This window comes from Elephas maximus, chromosome 19, assembly GCF_024166365.1.
Source record: "Elephas maximus indicus isolate mEleMax1 chromosome 19, mEleMax1 primary haplotype, whole genome shotgun sequence".
NCBI lineage: Eukaryota > Metazoa > Chordata > Mammalia > Proboscidea > Elephantidae > Elephas > Elephas maximus.
The window spans coordinates 53,206,539-53,224,132 of record NC_064837.1 but is presented as its reverse complement, the minus strand read 5'-3'; the positions used below and the strand labels follow the sequence as shown (position 1 = coordinate 53,224,132).

Sequence of the window (17,594 nt, the reverse complement as noted above, 5' to 3'; positions counted from 1 at the left end):
TTCATTGCTGCATATGGTAGGTATTTAATAATATTTACAACATAAATTAATAAACATTGAATGGCTTTTCTTGCCTCTTGTTTAATGAGGGATATGAAGACTATTATATTCATATATCCTTAATTCTAAGAAAACACAGTCTAAAAGTATATAATCCCAAGGGCTGAGCATAGGTACTTTACCTTGCTTAATGGAGAAACGAGGAAATTCTAAACTCTGGTCATGGACACTAGAGGTCTTCTCAAAGGTTTGGAACCACTATTTCCGTCATTAACATGAATATTTTTTCCAAGCACTTTCTTTACAATTTATATGTAATGCTAACTCAAAATTACTAGGAGACCCACAAGCATCAGCAATTTTTAGAGAGAAATACAGATTTCAGACACAGTGAAGAAACTACTGTTAAGGGTAGAGAACAAAAGAGATGTGAGACATCAACAGAAAGAAAAAAAAAACATGAACAAGGGCATGGAAATAAGAATGAAATTGGCATGTATAAACATTTATGACTAACTGGAGCATGGGGTTCTTGCTTGGGAAAGATCCTATGAAGAAGAGAGGAGCAGTGAGCAAAACTATGAAGAGGTGAGAAAGACAAGTGTAAGAGTTTGGATTAGGTTCATCTGTTAGTAAGAAAAGCATCTAAATTCTTGGGCAGGAGAGCAACATGACAAAAATAGCGTTTTAAGAAAATTAGTCTAGCAGTTGTATGCAGAGAAAAGTGGGAATTCAAGACAGAAAACTAGGATGGTATGGCAGTGATTCAGGTTTTTAAAAGCCTTTTATGAGACAACTCTTGTCTAATTTTTCTCAACCTAACTACTGGGGAAAAACAGAGTTAAGAAACACAAATTCATATACCCACTCCATCCAAAAATCAGTTACTATCACAATTATTCTCTTGTATACTTTTGAAGAATAGTCTTTTTACCTGGATCCTGAGAGACCAAATAAGAAACATCATTCAAAGCCTTAAGGAAATTTGAAAAATCCACCAGTCCGTTACCTGTAAGAACAGTTGAGAAACAGAAGGAAAAAAAAAAAAAAAAAACTACATCAGCATACTTATCATCAGAAACTCACTAAGAACGTAAGATAAAAATCCAAACTAAAAATACAAATAGAATTAACTGATGGCATTACAATCCCATAGTCTATACACAAGAGCAGTCAACATAAACATTAAATATGAAATATAAAAAGAAAATGTAAATTAAAACCATGATGAGAAACCACGACACATCTATTAGAATGACTACAGTTTAAAAAGGCTGACCACATCAAGGGTTTGCAAGGATGTGTAGCAACCCAAACTCTCATATATTGTTGGTGGGAATGACCCAACCATTCTACTACTAGGTATTTACCCAAGAGAAATGAAAGCATATGACCACACAAAGACAGCCACATGAATGTTTACACCAGCTTTACTTATAATAGTCAAAAACCTGAAACAACCCAAATGTCCACCAATTAATGAATGGATACACAAATTGTAGTATATCATATAACGAAATAATATTCAACAATAAAGAGATGACCTATTGATAAATACAAAAAATTGATGAATCTCACCATAATTAAGCTGTAAAAAAAAAAAGCAGACAAAAAACTAGTACATACCACATGATTTCGTTTACGTAAAATTCTAGAAATGCAAATTAATCTAAAGTGACAGAAAGCAGACCCATGTTTGCCTGGGGATAGAGATGGAGCAGGTATGGAAAGGGAGAGAGGCTTTACAAAGGGGCATGAAGAAACTTGGAGTGATGAACATGGTCACTATCTTGATTGTGATAATGGTTTCATAGTTGTCTTAGTCATCTAGTACTGTTATAGCAGGAATACCACGAGTGACTGGCTTTAACAAACAGAAATTTATTCTCTCACAGAATCATGTATGATGTCCTTGATGTCATTCCTCAGCTTGTCCGGTATTCGGTCATTACAGTTCAATTCATCTGTCAGTTTGTTGTACTGTGGGGGCCTGCGTGTTGCTGTGATGCTGGAAGCTATGCCACTGGTATTCAAATACCAGCAGGGTCACCCATGGTGGACAGGTTTCAGCTGAGCTTCCAGACCAAGACAGACTAGGAAGAAGGACCCGGCAGTCTACTTCTGAAAAGAATTAGCCAGTGAAAACCATATGATAGCAGCAGAACATTGTCTGAGATAATGCTGGAAGATGAGCCCCTCAGGTTGGAAGGCACTCAGAAGATGACTGGGGAAGAGCTGTCTCCTCAAAGTAGAGTAAACCTTAATGATGTGGATAGAGTCAAGCTTTTGGGACCTTCATTTGCTGACGTGGAACAATGCAAAATGAGAAGAAACAGTTGAAAACATCCATCAATAATCAGAACCTGAAATGTATGAAGTATGAATCTAAGAAAATTGAAGTTGTCAAAAATGAAATGCATAAACATCAATATCCTAGGCATTAGTGAGCTGAAATGGACTGGCATTGGCCATTTTGAGTCAGATAATCATATGGTCTTCTATACCAGGAATGACAACTTGAAGAGGAATGACACTGTATTCATTACCAAAAAGAACATTTCAAGAGCTACCCTGAAGCACGATGCTGTCAGTGATAGGATAATATCCTTACACCTACAAGGAAGACCAGTTAATATGACTATTATTCAAATTTACGCACCAACCACTAGGCCAAACATTAAGAAATTCAAGATTTTTACCAACTTCTGCAGTCTGAAATTGATCCAATATGCAATCAGGATGCACTGATAATTACTTGTGATTGAAATGCAAAAGTTGGAAACAAAGTAGAAGGATCAGTAGTTGGAAAATATGGCCTTGATGATAGAAATGATGCTGGAGATTGCATGAAAGAATTTTGCAAGACCAAGGACTTCTTCATTGCAAGTACCTTTTCACCAACATAAACGGCGACTATACACATGGACCTCAACAGATGGAATATACGGGAATCAAATCAACTATATCTGTGGAAAGAGATGATGGAAAAGCTCAATATCATCAGTCAGAAAAAGACCAGGGGCTGACTGAGGAACAGACCATCGATTGTTCATATGCAAGTTCAAGTTGAAACTGAAGAAAATTAGAACAAGTCCACAAGAGCCAAAGTATGACCTTGAGTATACCCCACCTGAATTTAGAGATCATCTCAAGAATAGATCTGACGCATTGATGGCAAGCCTCGCTCCACCAGTAAGTGCTCGGAAGCTCCCTACTCCACCAGAAAGCCTCCTGTGTATAGGCACTCAGCTGTCTTGCCCCGTGGGTCGGCTCCAGGGCTTTCCTGTTCTGGTCTCCTGGTTCTGCTGTTGCAATTTCTCTGATGCTGCTGTTTGATGCTGCTTCTTGAAATCTGCACCATCTCCAGTGTAACAGCTCCCTTCACTTCCTTCTGACCCTTCATCAGAATTGTCTTTGACATCCATAATTGCACCAAGAGCCTCTTCAAGGCAATATAGGCTTTTACCATTAGGCACTTTAAAACTCTTCCAGCCTGTATCTATTCACAGTTTCAAAACTGCTTCCACATTTTAGGTATCTGTTAGAGCAGCAACCCACTCCTGGTACCAAATTCTGTTTTAGTCATCTGTGCTGCTATAACAGACACACCACAAGTGAATGGCTTTAACAAACAGAAAGTTATTCTCTCACTGTCCAGGAGGCTAGAATTCCAAATTCAGCTCCAGGGGAAGGCTTTCTCTTTCTGTCAGCTCTGGGGGAAGGTCCTTGTCATCAATCTTCCCCTGCTCTAGGAGCTTCTCAGCGCAGAGACCCCAGGTCCAAAGGACACAGAATCCTGGCTCTACTTTCTTGGTGGTATGAGATCCCCATGTCTGTCTGCTTAAGACCCAACCTAATCTTGCAGATTGAATCCTGCCTCATTAACATAACCACCACTAATCCTGACTCATGAACATCACAGAGTAGGATTTACAACACATAGGAAAATCACATCAGATGACAAAATGGTGAACAATTATTCAATACTGGGAATCATGACCTAACCAGGTTGACACATATTTTGGGGGGGACACAATAAAATCCATGATGACAGGTTTAAATATATATCAAAATTTATCAAATTGTACACTTTAAATAGGTGCAGTTTATTATATGTCAATTATGCCAATAAAACTGTAAAAACATACAAAAAGTTTTTAAAAACCAGGACATCAGAAAACTAAATATTTTGCTCCCATTTTTTTTGACAAAAACTCTTGAAAAGGCAGTAATTCAAGGTTCTGATTCTGATGAGGATGGCAATTTTAACAGCCATAAATGTCTTTCAAAATTTTTGCAAAATTAATTAATTAATGTCAATATGAAGCGATGAGTCATGAAATAGGAAGATTATTTCTTCATCAAAGTAGAAAACCAGCTGTCAGAGGTACACTGTGGTTGCACATAATAACAAGATTTTTCTTCAAATGAAAGCTTTGCTCTTAAAAAAAAAAAAAAAAACTTGCCACCATTCTGAAGATGTCACAGACCTATGAAATTTCTAAATGGAGCTTACAAAATACAACTCTTCTTTGATTCATCAGTGTGCAAGAGTTAGGCTGCACTGGGAGATACCAGTAATTTCATCCACTTTTATGCTGAAGAGAAATGGCATAGCTTAAAAATAGAAATTATTTGATGGTGTCATTTTACTAGTAACAGCATGATCATCAAAAAGCAGGAACTGACTCGACTAGTAGATACTAATAGTTTCATCTAGTTGCATGAAGAGAAATAGCAGACCTACTACTTTTTCTAATACATCCTTTAAAAACATTTTTTAAAAAAAGGTATCTGGAGTGGATAAAACATTTTCTAGAAACTCAACCTCAATTTTCTTACTCTAATCCAAGCCACAAATTAGGTCATTCATTTTCAGGGCACATAAACAAGGATTCTCTAATCATGTGTGTGGCCTGCATGCTTGGTAAACAATCTTGTAAAATGCTTCAAGACTGGCCACGTGGTCAAGAAAATCCAAGTCTGGAAAAACTTCTGCCTTTAAAAATCAGGGATTTTTTTTACAGAAAAGATCCACACTTTGTGACGTCTTCTCAAGATAGTTAAGAAGGAACTTCATCGTTATGCCTATGTTAGCAAGAAGCGCCTTAAAAAGCACTTTAGCTTTTGCAATCCACTATTACTCAGAGAGGAAACCCTGGTGGCATAGTGATTAAGTGCTACGGCTGCTAACCAAAGGGTCGGCAGTTCAAATCTGCCAGGTGCTCCTTGGAAACTCTAACGGGCAGTTCTACTCTGTCCCGTAGGGTCGACTATGAGTCAGAATCAACTTGACAGCACTGGGTTTGGTTTTTGGTTTTATATTCAGAGATTAAAGCAAAGCCAAAGAATTCACAAGCTTTGATGTACTTTTTCTCTGACATTTTCAACTTAAGCTAGGATAATTTAGACAATAACAGATGTCTGTAGTCATAATTGCATGGTGGTCTTAATTCCTGTCAATAGCAAACTATGTAATTAGGCATAAAATACTGACAAAATGATGTGCACCTAGCCTGACTCTATAAAAAACTTAGTAATACACTCCCTCCTATACTCTTTTTTTTGGGGGGGGAGGGTAAACAATACTTTAATACAGAATTTAACATATATCACTTTCCCATCTGCAATTTTCAGAGTTATAAGAAAGAAATCAAAGAAAAAAATACACTGAGGAAAAAAATACCTAAAAACCATCCATGGATTAACTAAAGGCAATAATCTGTAATCAATACAAGTTTAGAACCTCTATTTTTAAAAGGCACTCATAGTCATTGCTTTGGGACTATAAGTGCAAAAAATGGTGTTTTTTTGTTTGCTTGCTTGCTTGCTTTTTTGGGGTTTTTTTTTGTTGTTGTGGGGGAGGGAGAGAAAGTTTGACATGTCCATATCCTATAACAGCATTTTTATTTCTCAAAATTTATTCTGTAGAAATACTTGAACATATATCCAAGAACTGAGGTACAAGGAGGTTCTTTATAGCCTTATTTGTAGTAACAAAAATTTTAGAGGCAGCTTCACCATTAATAAATTCGAGACTGGTTAAAAATCATTACACACACACACACACACACACACACACAGGTCAGGAAGGATAACCAAATTATTAACAGTGTTTACCACAAGGGATTATAGAAAAAGGCTGGGGAGGACAATTTTTATTTTTTAACATATAACCTTCTGTGAGCTAAAAACACTAAATAAATAAAAAGAAAAAACCTCTATACAAATAAATGGCAGGACACAACTACGTAAGTTATTTAACTTTTCCTTGTACTTACATTTATTGCCCAGATGTTCGATGCAGTGTTACATTATTTCCATTGCAAAAATTAAGGAACAAAAGGGTAAATATGTGTCATCTAAAATTGGTGCTTTCTTCACCTTTCTATCCCTCAGTTACTCACACAGCAAATTCAGATGATTAGAACTGAATTTCTAAAGTTCTAAATCTGAATTTCTAATAACAATATTATTCTTTAAAAGCCTTAAAAAGTTCATATTCTTTCACCTATCAATTTCAATTTTAGTTATCTATATTAACTTGTCTGATGAGAGAACAGCATTGTTCATAAAAGCAAAAATATTAGAAATAACCTATATGTCCATCAACAGAAAATTTATTTTAAAAACAAATCTGTTCCAGAGAATAACTCACAGCAATTGAAAATGGCAGCATAGATACATATTTATTTACATGAAAAGTTGTCTATACCCAGTGCCGTCGAGTCCATTCTGACTCACAGCAACACTATAGGACAGAGTAGAACTGCCCCATAGAGTTTCCAAGGAGCGCCTGGTGGATTTGAACTGCCGACCCTTTGGTTAGTAGCCATAGCACTTAACCACTATGCCACCAGGGTTTCCAAGTTGTCTATAGTACAAGGTAATAGAAAAAGGCAATAAAACTGCATGCATGTCTGTAAAAATCATGTATTCATATGTGTGTATACACCACAGTTACACACACGCAAACATATATTCTTAGAAAAAGCCTAGAAAGACATATACCAAAATACCAACAGTTGGCTCTGGGTAGAGAGATTACAGGTGATTTTGACTCTCCTTTAGATTCTTCTGTGCCTTTAAGAAATGAATTTATTTCTACTTTAGAAAAAATATTTAATATAAATTTCCAAAAAGTTGCATGTCAAAAACAAATTAACATAATAGGTAACTAAACACGTAAAAAAAAATAGGGTTGTGCTTTGAGCTTCTTAAAAGTTAGGTCCATATTTATTTATCTTTATATCATCAGAAAGCTATCACATACTAGATGCTCAAAAAATGTTGGGGTGACCTGGTGAGTAGATGAATGAATGCCTGCATATTCCTGCAATTTGCCAGTTACTATCAGATTGTTTAGCAACATTCTGTTTGTGGTCCATCTTGACTTCTAGAATTTTCCTTCTATGATTTTTTTTATGATTATAAATCCACATCTTAGTTTTTAGCAGTTTGATGTCTTCAACCTCAGAGTACTACTTTGCATTTAGGTGTACTAAATTTATTTTAATTTCTGACTATTCCTTCCACTTACATATGTCATTTCTATTCTAAACTTGGCTCTCCTTAACAAGCCAGGTCCTTCTTCCTAGTCTGTCTTAGTCTGGAAGCTCAACTGAAACCTGTCCGCCATGGGTGACCCTGCTGGTATCTGAATACCGGTGGCATAGCTTCCAGCATTACAGCAACATGCAAGCCCCCACGGTACAACAAACTAACAGACACGTGGAGACAATCATATGGTCTACTATGCCAGCAATGAGAAATTGAGAAGAGGAAAGGCATTGCATTCATCGTCAAAAAGAACATTTCAAGATCTATCCTGAAATACAATGCTGTCTGTGGTAGGATAAGATCCATATGCCTACAAGGAAGACAAGTTAATATGACTATTATTCAAATTTATGCTCGAAAGATGAAGAAATTGAAGATTTTTACCAGCTTCTACATTCAACGTGCCATCAGGACGCATTGATAATTACTGGTGATTGGAATGCAAAAGTTGGAAACAAAGGAGAAGGATCAGTAGTTGGAAAATATAGCCTTGGTGATGGAAACGATGCCAGAGATGGAATGATAGAATTTTGCAAGACTAACGTCTTCTTCAATGCAAATACTTTTCACCAACATAAACGGCGACTATACACGTGGACCTCACCAGATAGAATAGACAAGAATCAAATGGACTATATCTGTGGAAAGAGCTGATGGAGAAGCTCAATATCATCAGTCAGAACAAGGTCAGGGGCTGACTGTGGAACAGGCTATCAATTGCTTATATGTAAGTTCAAGCTGAAATTGAAGAAAATTAGAACAAGTCCACCAGGGCCAAAGTATGACCTTGAGTATATCCCACCTGAATTTAGACACCATCTCAAGAATAGATTTGACACGTTGAACACTAATGACCAAAGATTAGACGAGTTGTGGAAGGACATCATACATGAAGAAAGCAAGAGGTCATTAAAAGCACAGGAAGAAAGAAAAGACAAAAATGGATGTCAGAAAAGACTCTGAAACTTGCTCTTGTATGTCGAGCAGCTAAAGCAAAAGGAAGAAATGATGAAGTAAAAGAGCTGAACAGAAGATTTCAAAGGGCAGCTCAAGAAGACAAAGTATTATAATGACATGTGCAAAGAGCTGGAGATAGAAAACCAAAAGGGAAGAGCACACTTGGCATTTCTCAAACTGAACGAACTGAAGAAAAAATTCAAGCCTCAAGTTGCAATGGTGAAGGATTCTATGGGGAAAATATCAAATGAGGCAGGAAGCATCAAAAGATGGAAGGAATACACAAAGTCATTATACCAAAAAGAATTGGTCAGCCTTCAACCATTTCAAGAGGTAGCATATGATCTGGAACAGATGATACTGAAGGAAGAAGTCCAAGCTGCTCTGAAGGCATTGGCGAAGAACAAGTCTCCAGGAACTGACAGAATATCAATGGAGATCTTTCAACCAATGGATGCAACACTGGAAGTGCTCACCAGTCTATGCCAAGAAATACAGAAAACAGCTTCCGGGCCAACTGATTGGAAGAGATCCATATGTATGCCTATTCCTGAGAAAGGTGATCCAACTGAATGTAGAAATTATCGAACAATATCATTAATATTACATGCATGCAAAATTCTGAAGATCACTCATAAACAGCTGTAGTAAAATATCAACAGGGAACTGCCAGAAATTCAGGCAGGTTTCAGAAGAGGACGTGGAACCAGGGATATCACTGTTGATGTCAGATGGATCCTGGCTGAAAGCAGAGAATACCAAAACGATGTTTACCTGTGTTTTATTGACTATGCAAAGGCATTCAACTGTGTGAATCATAACAAATTATGGATAACATTGTGAAGAATGGGAATTCCAGAACACTTAATTGTGCTCATGAGGAACCTGTACATAGATCAAGAGGCAGTTGTTCGGAGAGAATAAGGGGATACTGAGTGGTTTAAAGTCAGGAAGGTGTGTGTCAGGGTTGTATTCTTTCACCATACCTATTCAGTCTGTATGCTGAGCAAATAATCCGAGAAGCTGGACTATATGGAGAAAAAAGGGCATCAAGATTGGAGGATTACTCATTAACAACCTGTGTTATACAAATGACACAACCTTGCTTGCTGAAAGTGAAGAGGACTTGAAGCACTTACTGATGAAGATCAAAGACCACAGCCTTCAGTATGGATTACACCTCAACATAAAGAAAACTAAAATCCTCACAACTGGACCAAAAAGCAGCGTTATGATAAATAGAGAAAATATTGAAGTTGTCAACAATTTCATTTTACTGGGATCCACAATCAACACCCGTGGAAGCAGCAGTCAAGAAATCAAAAGACACGTTTCATTGCACAAATCTGCTGCAAAGGATCTCTTTAAAGTTTTGAATGCAAAGATGTCACCTTGAAAACTAAGGTGAGCCTGACCCAAGCCATGGTATTTTCAATCACATTATATGCATGTGAAAGCTGGACAATGAATAAGGAACACCGAAGAAGAACTGACGCCTTTGAATTTTGGTATTGGTGAAGAATATTAGACTGCCAAAAGAATGAACAAATCTGTCTTGGAAGAAGTACAACCAGAATGCTCCTTAGAAGCAAGGATGGCAAGATTGCATCTTACGTACTTTGGACACATTGTCAGGAGGGATCAGTCCCTGGAGAAGGACACGATGCTTAGTAAAGTACCGGGTCAGCAGAAAAGAGGAAGGCCCTCAAGGAGATGAATTGACATAGTGGCCGCAACAATGGGCTCAAGCATAACAACGATTGAGCATGGCGAAGGACTGGGCAGAGTTTCGTTCTGTGGTACATAGGGTCACTATGAATCGGAACCGACTTGAGGGCACCTAACAACAACAACCATATTTTTATATGATTGGCTACATGTGTTTTCTTTTCTGTGAAATATTTGTTCAGTCTCTTGCCCATTTTTCTATTCCATTGTTTGTTATTGATTTGTATTTTTACATTTGACATTTTTGAAACTAGTCCTTTGTCAGCTGTGTGAAATGGAAATATCTCCTCCAAGTTTGTAACTTGTCTTTTCACTTTAAGGTGTCTTCTGATGAACAAAATTTCTTAATTTTAATACATCAAACATTTTTTTGCTTTGCTTACGAAATCTTCTCTACTCCATAATATCATTTCACATTCATGTAATTAGCAAAAATTAAAATACTGAAAATACCAAATGGAAAGTTGATCCACAGGATACCTTATTTAGGTGTCTTCCTGGTGACTGTGTAAAGTCATGTAACTTCTCTAGAAAACAGTATGACATTAATTCACATACCTCTAGTTCTACTGTGGGTACATACCCAAGAGAAACTCTGTACATGTATATCAAGATAAACATGGTAAACATTCACTGTAGCTAAAACCTGGAAAACCCAGGTGCTCATCAGTGAGGGTGTAGATGGGTAAACTGTGACATTCACACATGATAATATTATACAAACAATTAAGTAAACTAAAGCTCTTGTTGTTGTTACCTGCCCTCACGTCAGTTCCGACTCATAGCAACCCTATGTACAACAGAATGAAACACTGCCCGGTCCTGCACCATGCCCACAATCATTGTTATGCTTGAGCCCATTGTTGCAGCCACTGTTTCAATCCATCTCATTGAGGGTCTTCCTCTTTTTCACTGACCCTGTACTTTACCAGGCATGATGTCCTTCTCCAGGGACTGATCCCTCCTTACAACATGGCCAAAGTATGTAAGATGCAGTCTCGCCATCCTTGCTTCTATGGAGCATACTGGTTGTACTTCTTCCAAGACAGATTTGTTCATTTGTTTGGCAGTCCACGGTATATTCAATATTCTTCACCAATGCCACAATTCAAAGGCATCACTTCTTCTTCGGTCTTCCTTATTCACTGTCCAGCTTTCACACGCATATGACGCAACTGAAAATACCATGGCTTGGATCAGGAAACTAAAGCAGCATGCAACAATATGAATAAGTTTTAGCCATATAATATTAAGTGAAAAAGTCCCAAAATTATTAAATACATCATGACGAGCTTTTTAATAAAGCTAGAGACAATTAAAATTTTTTAAATACTTTGTGTTGTTGGGAGCCATCAAGTTGATTTTGACTCATGGCGACCCTATGTACAACAGAATGAAACGCTACCCCGCCTTGCGCCATCCTCACAATCGATGCTATGCTTGAGTGTATTGTTGCAACCTCTGTGTCAATCTATGTCTTTGGGGCTCTTCTTCTTTTTCACTGATCCTCTACTTTACCAAGCATGATGTCCTTCTCCAGGGACTGGTCCGTCCTGAAAACATGCCCAAAGTATATGAGACGAAGTCTCACCACCCTTGCTTCTAAGCAGCATTCTGGCTGTACTTCTTCTAAGATAGATTTGTTCTTTCTTCTGGCAGTCCATGGTATATTCAACAGTCTTCGCCAACACCACAATTCAAAGGCATCAATTCTTCCATCTTCCTTATTCATTGTCCAGTTTTCACATGCATGTGAGGCAACTGAAAACACCATGGCTTGGGTCAGGCACACCTCAGTTCTTAAAGTGACATCTCTGCTTTTTAACACTTTAAAGAAGTCTTTTGCAGCAGATCTGCCCAATGTAATGCATCATTTGATTTCCTGACTGCTGCTTCCATGGGTGTTGATTGTGGATCCAAGTAAGAAGAAAATTTTAAAAACTTCAATATTTTCTTTATTTATCATGATGCTGTTTACTGGTCCAGTTATGAGGATTTTTGTTTTCTTTATGTTGAGGTGCAATCCAGTCTGAAGTCTGTAGTCTTTGTATACTTTACAAAAATATAAATCTACACAAAAATCTATATAAAAAGGTAAGCATGAACCCTGAAAACATTATGCTGAGTAAGATAAGTCAGATACAAAAGGACAAATAGTGTATCATCCCAGTTATATGAAATATTTAGAATAGGCAAATGCATAGAGATGAAAGTTTATTAGTGGTGCCCAGGGACCAGGGAGAGGGGAGAATGAGGTGTTACTGCTGAAGGTGTACCAAGTTGCTGTTTGGAGTGATGAAAACCTTTCAGGAATAGACAGTGGTGACGGAAGCACAACCCTGTGAATTTAATTAGTGTCACTGAACTGTATACTTCAAAATCATTAAAATGGCAAACTTTCTGTTATATATTTTTTACTACAATAAAACTTTTTAAAAAGATAATGATGAGCACAAGATTCAGAATACTGCTTACCTCAGATTGGGGGAGGCAGTAAAATAGTCTGTTTGGGGGACTTTACAGTTAGATATGTTACTGTCAAGATCCTAGTTTTTACTTTGGGTGGTGGATTCAAGATATTTTCTACATTATTAAACTAACATTAGATAACTAAATAAAATTAGGCCATGCATCGACCAATGATGAAAGTATGTCATAACCCAATTCAATAGTCAATCGATCCAATTCTGTGCACCTGAGGCCCAATTTTTAATGTCCTTATTGTAAATGTAGCCCCCCAAAATACGTTTTTATAGTAGATTTTTAAAACTTAGCATTTATATATTTGTAATTTGACAAACATACAACTTATATCCATGCTCGCAGACCCTCAGACTAATAATGAAAACAAGAACTTACCATCAATATAAATAGTCTTCAGTGCCTGTCGCATTTCTGAATCATTTATTGAAATCTTCAAGGTGCACAGGATCATTGGCAGATCATTCACATAAATCTTACCATTTTGAATTTTACTAAAAAGTTTACAGGCTTTCTGAAGTGCTAAATATGTATAACAAAACATACAGTTAATTAATTCAGAGGAATGATTATACTTTTACCACCTCCCGGGATGGAAAAAAAAATAAACAATAATAACTAAAAGAAGAAATGGGACTAAATCTTTGCTTTCTATATTTGGTATTTTAAAACTGATCCTCATGACTTATTTAGGTATGTCTGCAGCCAGTAAACTCTCAGTCTACCACAGTTTTCTAAGGAACTCTCAGAAACTGTCAGAAAAGTCATACAGGGCTCACATAGGCAAAGGCTTCCACAGCTCTCCCTGGGAATATTAAATCCTCCCTCTGTGTTCCTGTAGCAGTTACTATGTATCTCAGTCAAAGTGCTTGGTATTGTGATTGTTTGCACGTCAACAGTCAGTATCCTTCACTAAACTGTCAGCTTTTAGGTGGCAAGATTTTTCATTCTTCTATTTTCAGTACCTAATTCAAAATAGATTCCCAAAATGTTTGTGGAATTGAGTTCAATTTTTACTCTAAAAAAAGGCAATAGATGACAGTGTTAAATACAAAGAAAGACTTAAAAATAGGTAATAGTGACTTCAATAATAGGAGCTTTAGCAGAGTGATGGAGATGAAAGCCAAATTTCAGTGAAATGAGAAGTAAATAATGAAAACAACTCTTTTAAGAAGCTTCCCTGGGAAACATAGAGTATAAAATCGATAAAACATAGTCCCTGAGGAAGTAGAAGAAACTATGACCCAAATGACAAGTGGCAGGATTAGTCTGGTGAAAGGGAACCTCTTCCATTGAGAAGAGGGAAAGATCATCAGAAAGTTTCCGCCCAACAGCCTGAATTTGAAGGAGAGGCCCAAGATATGACAGAGGTCGGTGTCAAAAAGGAGTGAAGGGTGGTGTCAGCTTTAATATTTAGGTACCAGAGACTAAACTTCAATGACATCAGTGACTTACTAATTTATTCATAGTATGTAAATATCCTGACATCCCCCCCACAAAAAATATATATATTTGGACTGGAATAAGTATATGTAAAATATTTTTTGCCTATTTTACCAATACAGTACAAGGTATTTACAGATTAAACTATTACCTTATGCTTCCTCACAGCCTACAGCATTTGCCATATCATGTAGTATTAGCTGATACCATAAGCCATTAAGAGTACAGCAAGAGACACTGACCACTGACAAGAGTCTTAATCAGAAAATCTATTCAAGAAATTCTAGAACTTCTTATTACCATTTAGCTCTTGTGAGTATAAGCGTCCGCAGGGTACTTCATCATATAGTGTCTGGCAGAGGTTAGAAAGTGTTTCCTTTTTCCTGTCAAAAAACAACCACAATAGAAAGCAGCAAAGAAAATATACAAAATTCCATTTCAAAGTATTAGCAAATCAAGCTCTCGATAGTCTCATATTCTTCAAGTCTCTTACTCCAGAGGGTCTTTCTTGAAAAAAATCTAGAAACCTCTTAAAGAATCATTATACCAAGCTCTAACCTAACCATTCTTCTGATATGAATTTGCTTTTTGAAATTAAATTACACTCCAACGTTCCCATCTTGTTTCCTTTAGACTGTATTTCTCCATGGACCAGAATTTACCCTAGTCAGTAAGTAGTGTCCACGGCCCACTCTATCCTCTGGTTGTTATACAATTTTTCCTACTTTTAACTCAATTTTTAAAGAAAGTTATTGTAATAAAGCAAACAAGAATATCTGTAAACAGCCAAAGAATTCCAGATTCTATTGCCTCTCAGTAAAAAGGTCTCAAAGAGATGATTATCTGATATCCTACATGTAAATAACTGAAATTATAAAATGTTAATGTTGGAAGAAATCTTAGGAGTCCATCTAGTAAAAGCTTCTGGTTGTACAGATGTGGAAACTAAAGCTTAGAGATATACAGTGAATTATACATGAGCCTACAGCTAGTATGTGAGGTCAAGCAGGACTCCAATCAGCGCTCTTATCTCTACACCACCCTTATTAAGAGGACAGTCGCTTCGTTTGCACAAACTATTTGGCATTCTTTATATGGAAGAGATAAATGATTCTAGAAAGAAAAACCCTAAGTCTGAAGCCAACATTCAAGGAACAAAATACAATGATTTAAATACCCAGTAGTTGAAGATTTTCTTATGGGTGATGAAGTCCCGTGACCTCTGTACTGATTCGGCAACTTACATAAAGAGTTTTCTTTCTTAGTTATCTTCTCCTTTGATAGCTTCACAGAGGAAGAGATAATCTAGAGCAAATGCAACAATGTATTTATTCAGTGCCTGAGATCACACTGGTAATCTAGAAACCTCTTAAAAAATAGTTAGTTATATTGGGCTCTAACTATTCTTCTGACGTAAAATTGCTTTTTGAAATTATATTTTACATACACTAAAATTTTAAATAAATTATACAATATTCTTCTGCAAAGCAATGTTTTTCTTAAGTATGCCACTAATCATCTAATTAATATTTAGTTGACTATAGTCATGAATCTTACGAAGCAGAGAAAACCTATGGTATAGTGTGAACGAGATAACTCAACCACCAGCCTCTAGGGTATATACACAGGCCTTGACTATCTATGCAAATTAATGTGGAGAAACAGTACAGTTACTCAAATGATACAAGCAATTTTTCTTAAATTATCCTTATGATTAAGTAACCCATTTAATATTACATGTATAAATGCCATTCAAAGAGACAGTTATGCAGATAAAAAAAATATCACTTTAAAAAACGAGAACTCTAGTTGTAGGTGTCCTCAATTTTACATGGAACCTAGAGCCCTGAGTTTTAAAGAACATGCAGAGTATGGAGACAAGACTCTAGGATCGCACAAGGTGGGGAATTGGTACTGAGATTCCACATAAAGCCAAAATCTTCAAAAGGCACTGTTTCCAGCAAGAGTAGGCAAGGAAAAAAACTTATCTTCTAACAGAAAGAGTATGGAGAATAACAACTGTCTCTGTCTCAGCTCAAGATAGGAAAAAAGAAAGGAACAAAACACCCAAGAACACAAGTTACTATAAGTGAGAATCAGAAAAACAACTAATGGAAGATTTAGATCCACCAAGAACTTCATCTATTTGACTTATAGATATAAATCTTGAAACACGAGCTAAGAGCATGACATTAAAAAAAAAACCAGCGCCGTCGAGTCGATTCTGACTCATAGCGACCCTATAGGACAGAGAAGAACTGCCCCATAGAGTTTCCAAGGAGCGCCTGGCGAATTCGAACTGCCAACCCTTTGGTTAGCAGCCATAGCACTTAACCACTACGCCACCAGGACTTCCAGAACATGACATAGGCACATTTAAAGAAAAACCAAATAAAACTTCTAGATGTAGAAGGCAGGAGGGAACAGGAAAGCTGGTTATATGGAACCTAAGGTTGAGAAGGGAGAGTGTTGACATGTCATAGGGTGGTTAACCAATGTCATAAAACAATATGTGTACTAACTGTTTAGTGAGAAACTAGTTTGTTCTGTAAACCTTCATCTAAAGTACAATAAAAAAAAATTTTTAAACTAGAGAGATGCTGATGAAGAGTGAGCTAATTATATCAGGTGGACACTTGAGATTGTGTTGGCAACTCTTGTCTGGAGCGGGGATGGGAGGATAGAGAGAGAGGGAAGCAGGCAAAATTGTCAAGAAAGGAGAGACTGAAAGGGCTGACTCAAGAGGGGGAGAGTAAGTGGGAGTACGGAGTGAGATGTATGTAAACTTATATGTGACAGACTGATTGGATTTGTAAACGTTCACTTGAAGCTTAATAAAAGTTATTAAAAAAAATTTTTTTTTAAACTAGATGTAAAAAATATAATTTCTGAAATTAAAACCTCAAAGGACAGACTAACAGAATATTAGATTCAGCTGACAAAAGAATAAGTGAACTGGAGAAAAGATGGAGAGAAACACTCAGAACAAAATACAGAAAAATATAAAGCAATGTAAAGAACAATAGAGTTCATCTATGATAAGGTCAAATATATGTCTAATAGAAGATTCAGAAGGACAGAATAAAGAAATTAAAAGAAACATTCTAGAAGATATTGCATAAAAATTTTTCAGAATTGATGGAAAGCATGCATTCTCAATTCAGGAAGCACAACAAATACAAAGACAGAGGAAAACAAATATATACCTATGTATAAATAATTTTTTTTTATTTATATCATAGTGAGAATAGCAGGAAGAATGGTGGTATGATGGTTAAAGTTCTGTGTCAACTTGGCTGGGCCATGATTCTCAGTGGTTTGGCAGTTATGATGCAGTTTGGCAGTTATGTAAGGATGTAGTCATCCTCCACTTTGTGATCTGATGTAATCATCTCCATGATGTGATCTGATGTGATCAGCCAATG

At 36.7% G+C, this 17,594-nt stretch overlaps 1 protein-coding gene across 1 annotated transcript in view; it reads right to left on the bottom strand.

Annotated features, from left to right (window-relative positions):
- The window catches only part of EFCAB3 (EF-hand calcium binding domain 3), a 573,675-nt gene that overhangs the window by 535,566 nt on the left and 20,515 nt on the right, over positions 1-17,594 (bottom strand). Inside the window, exons 5-8 of the mRNA XM_049861611.1 lie at positions 15,347-15,474; positions 14,470-14,552; positions 13,105-13,248; positions 935-1,009 (exon numbers count right to left, since the gene is read on the bottom strand). Of these exons, the coding sequence (XP_049717568.1) occupies positions 935-1,009; positions 13,105-13,248; positions 14,470-14,552; positions 15,347-15,474 (430 nt within the window). The remainder of the gene's footprint in view (positions 1-934; positions 1,010-13,104; positions 13,249-14,469; positions 14,553-15,346; positions 15,475-17,594) is intronic.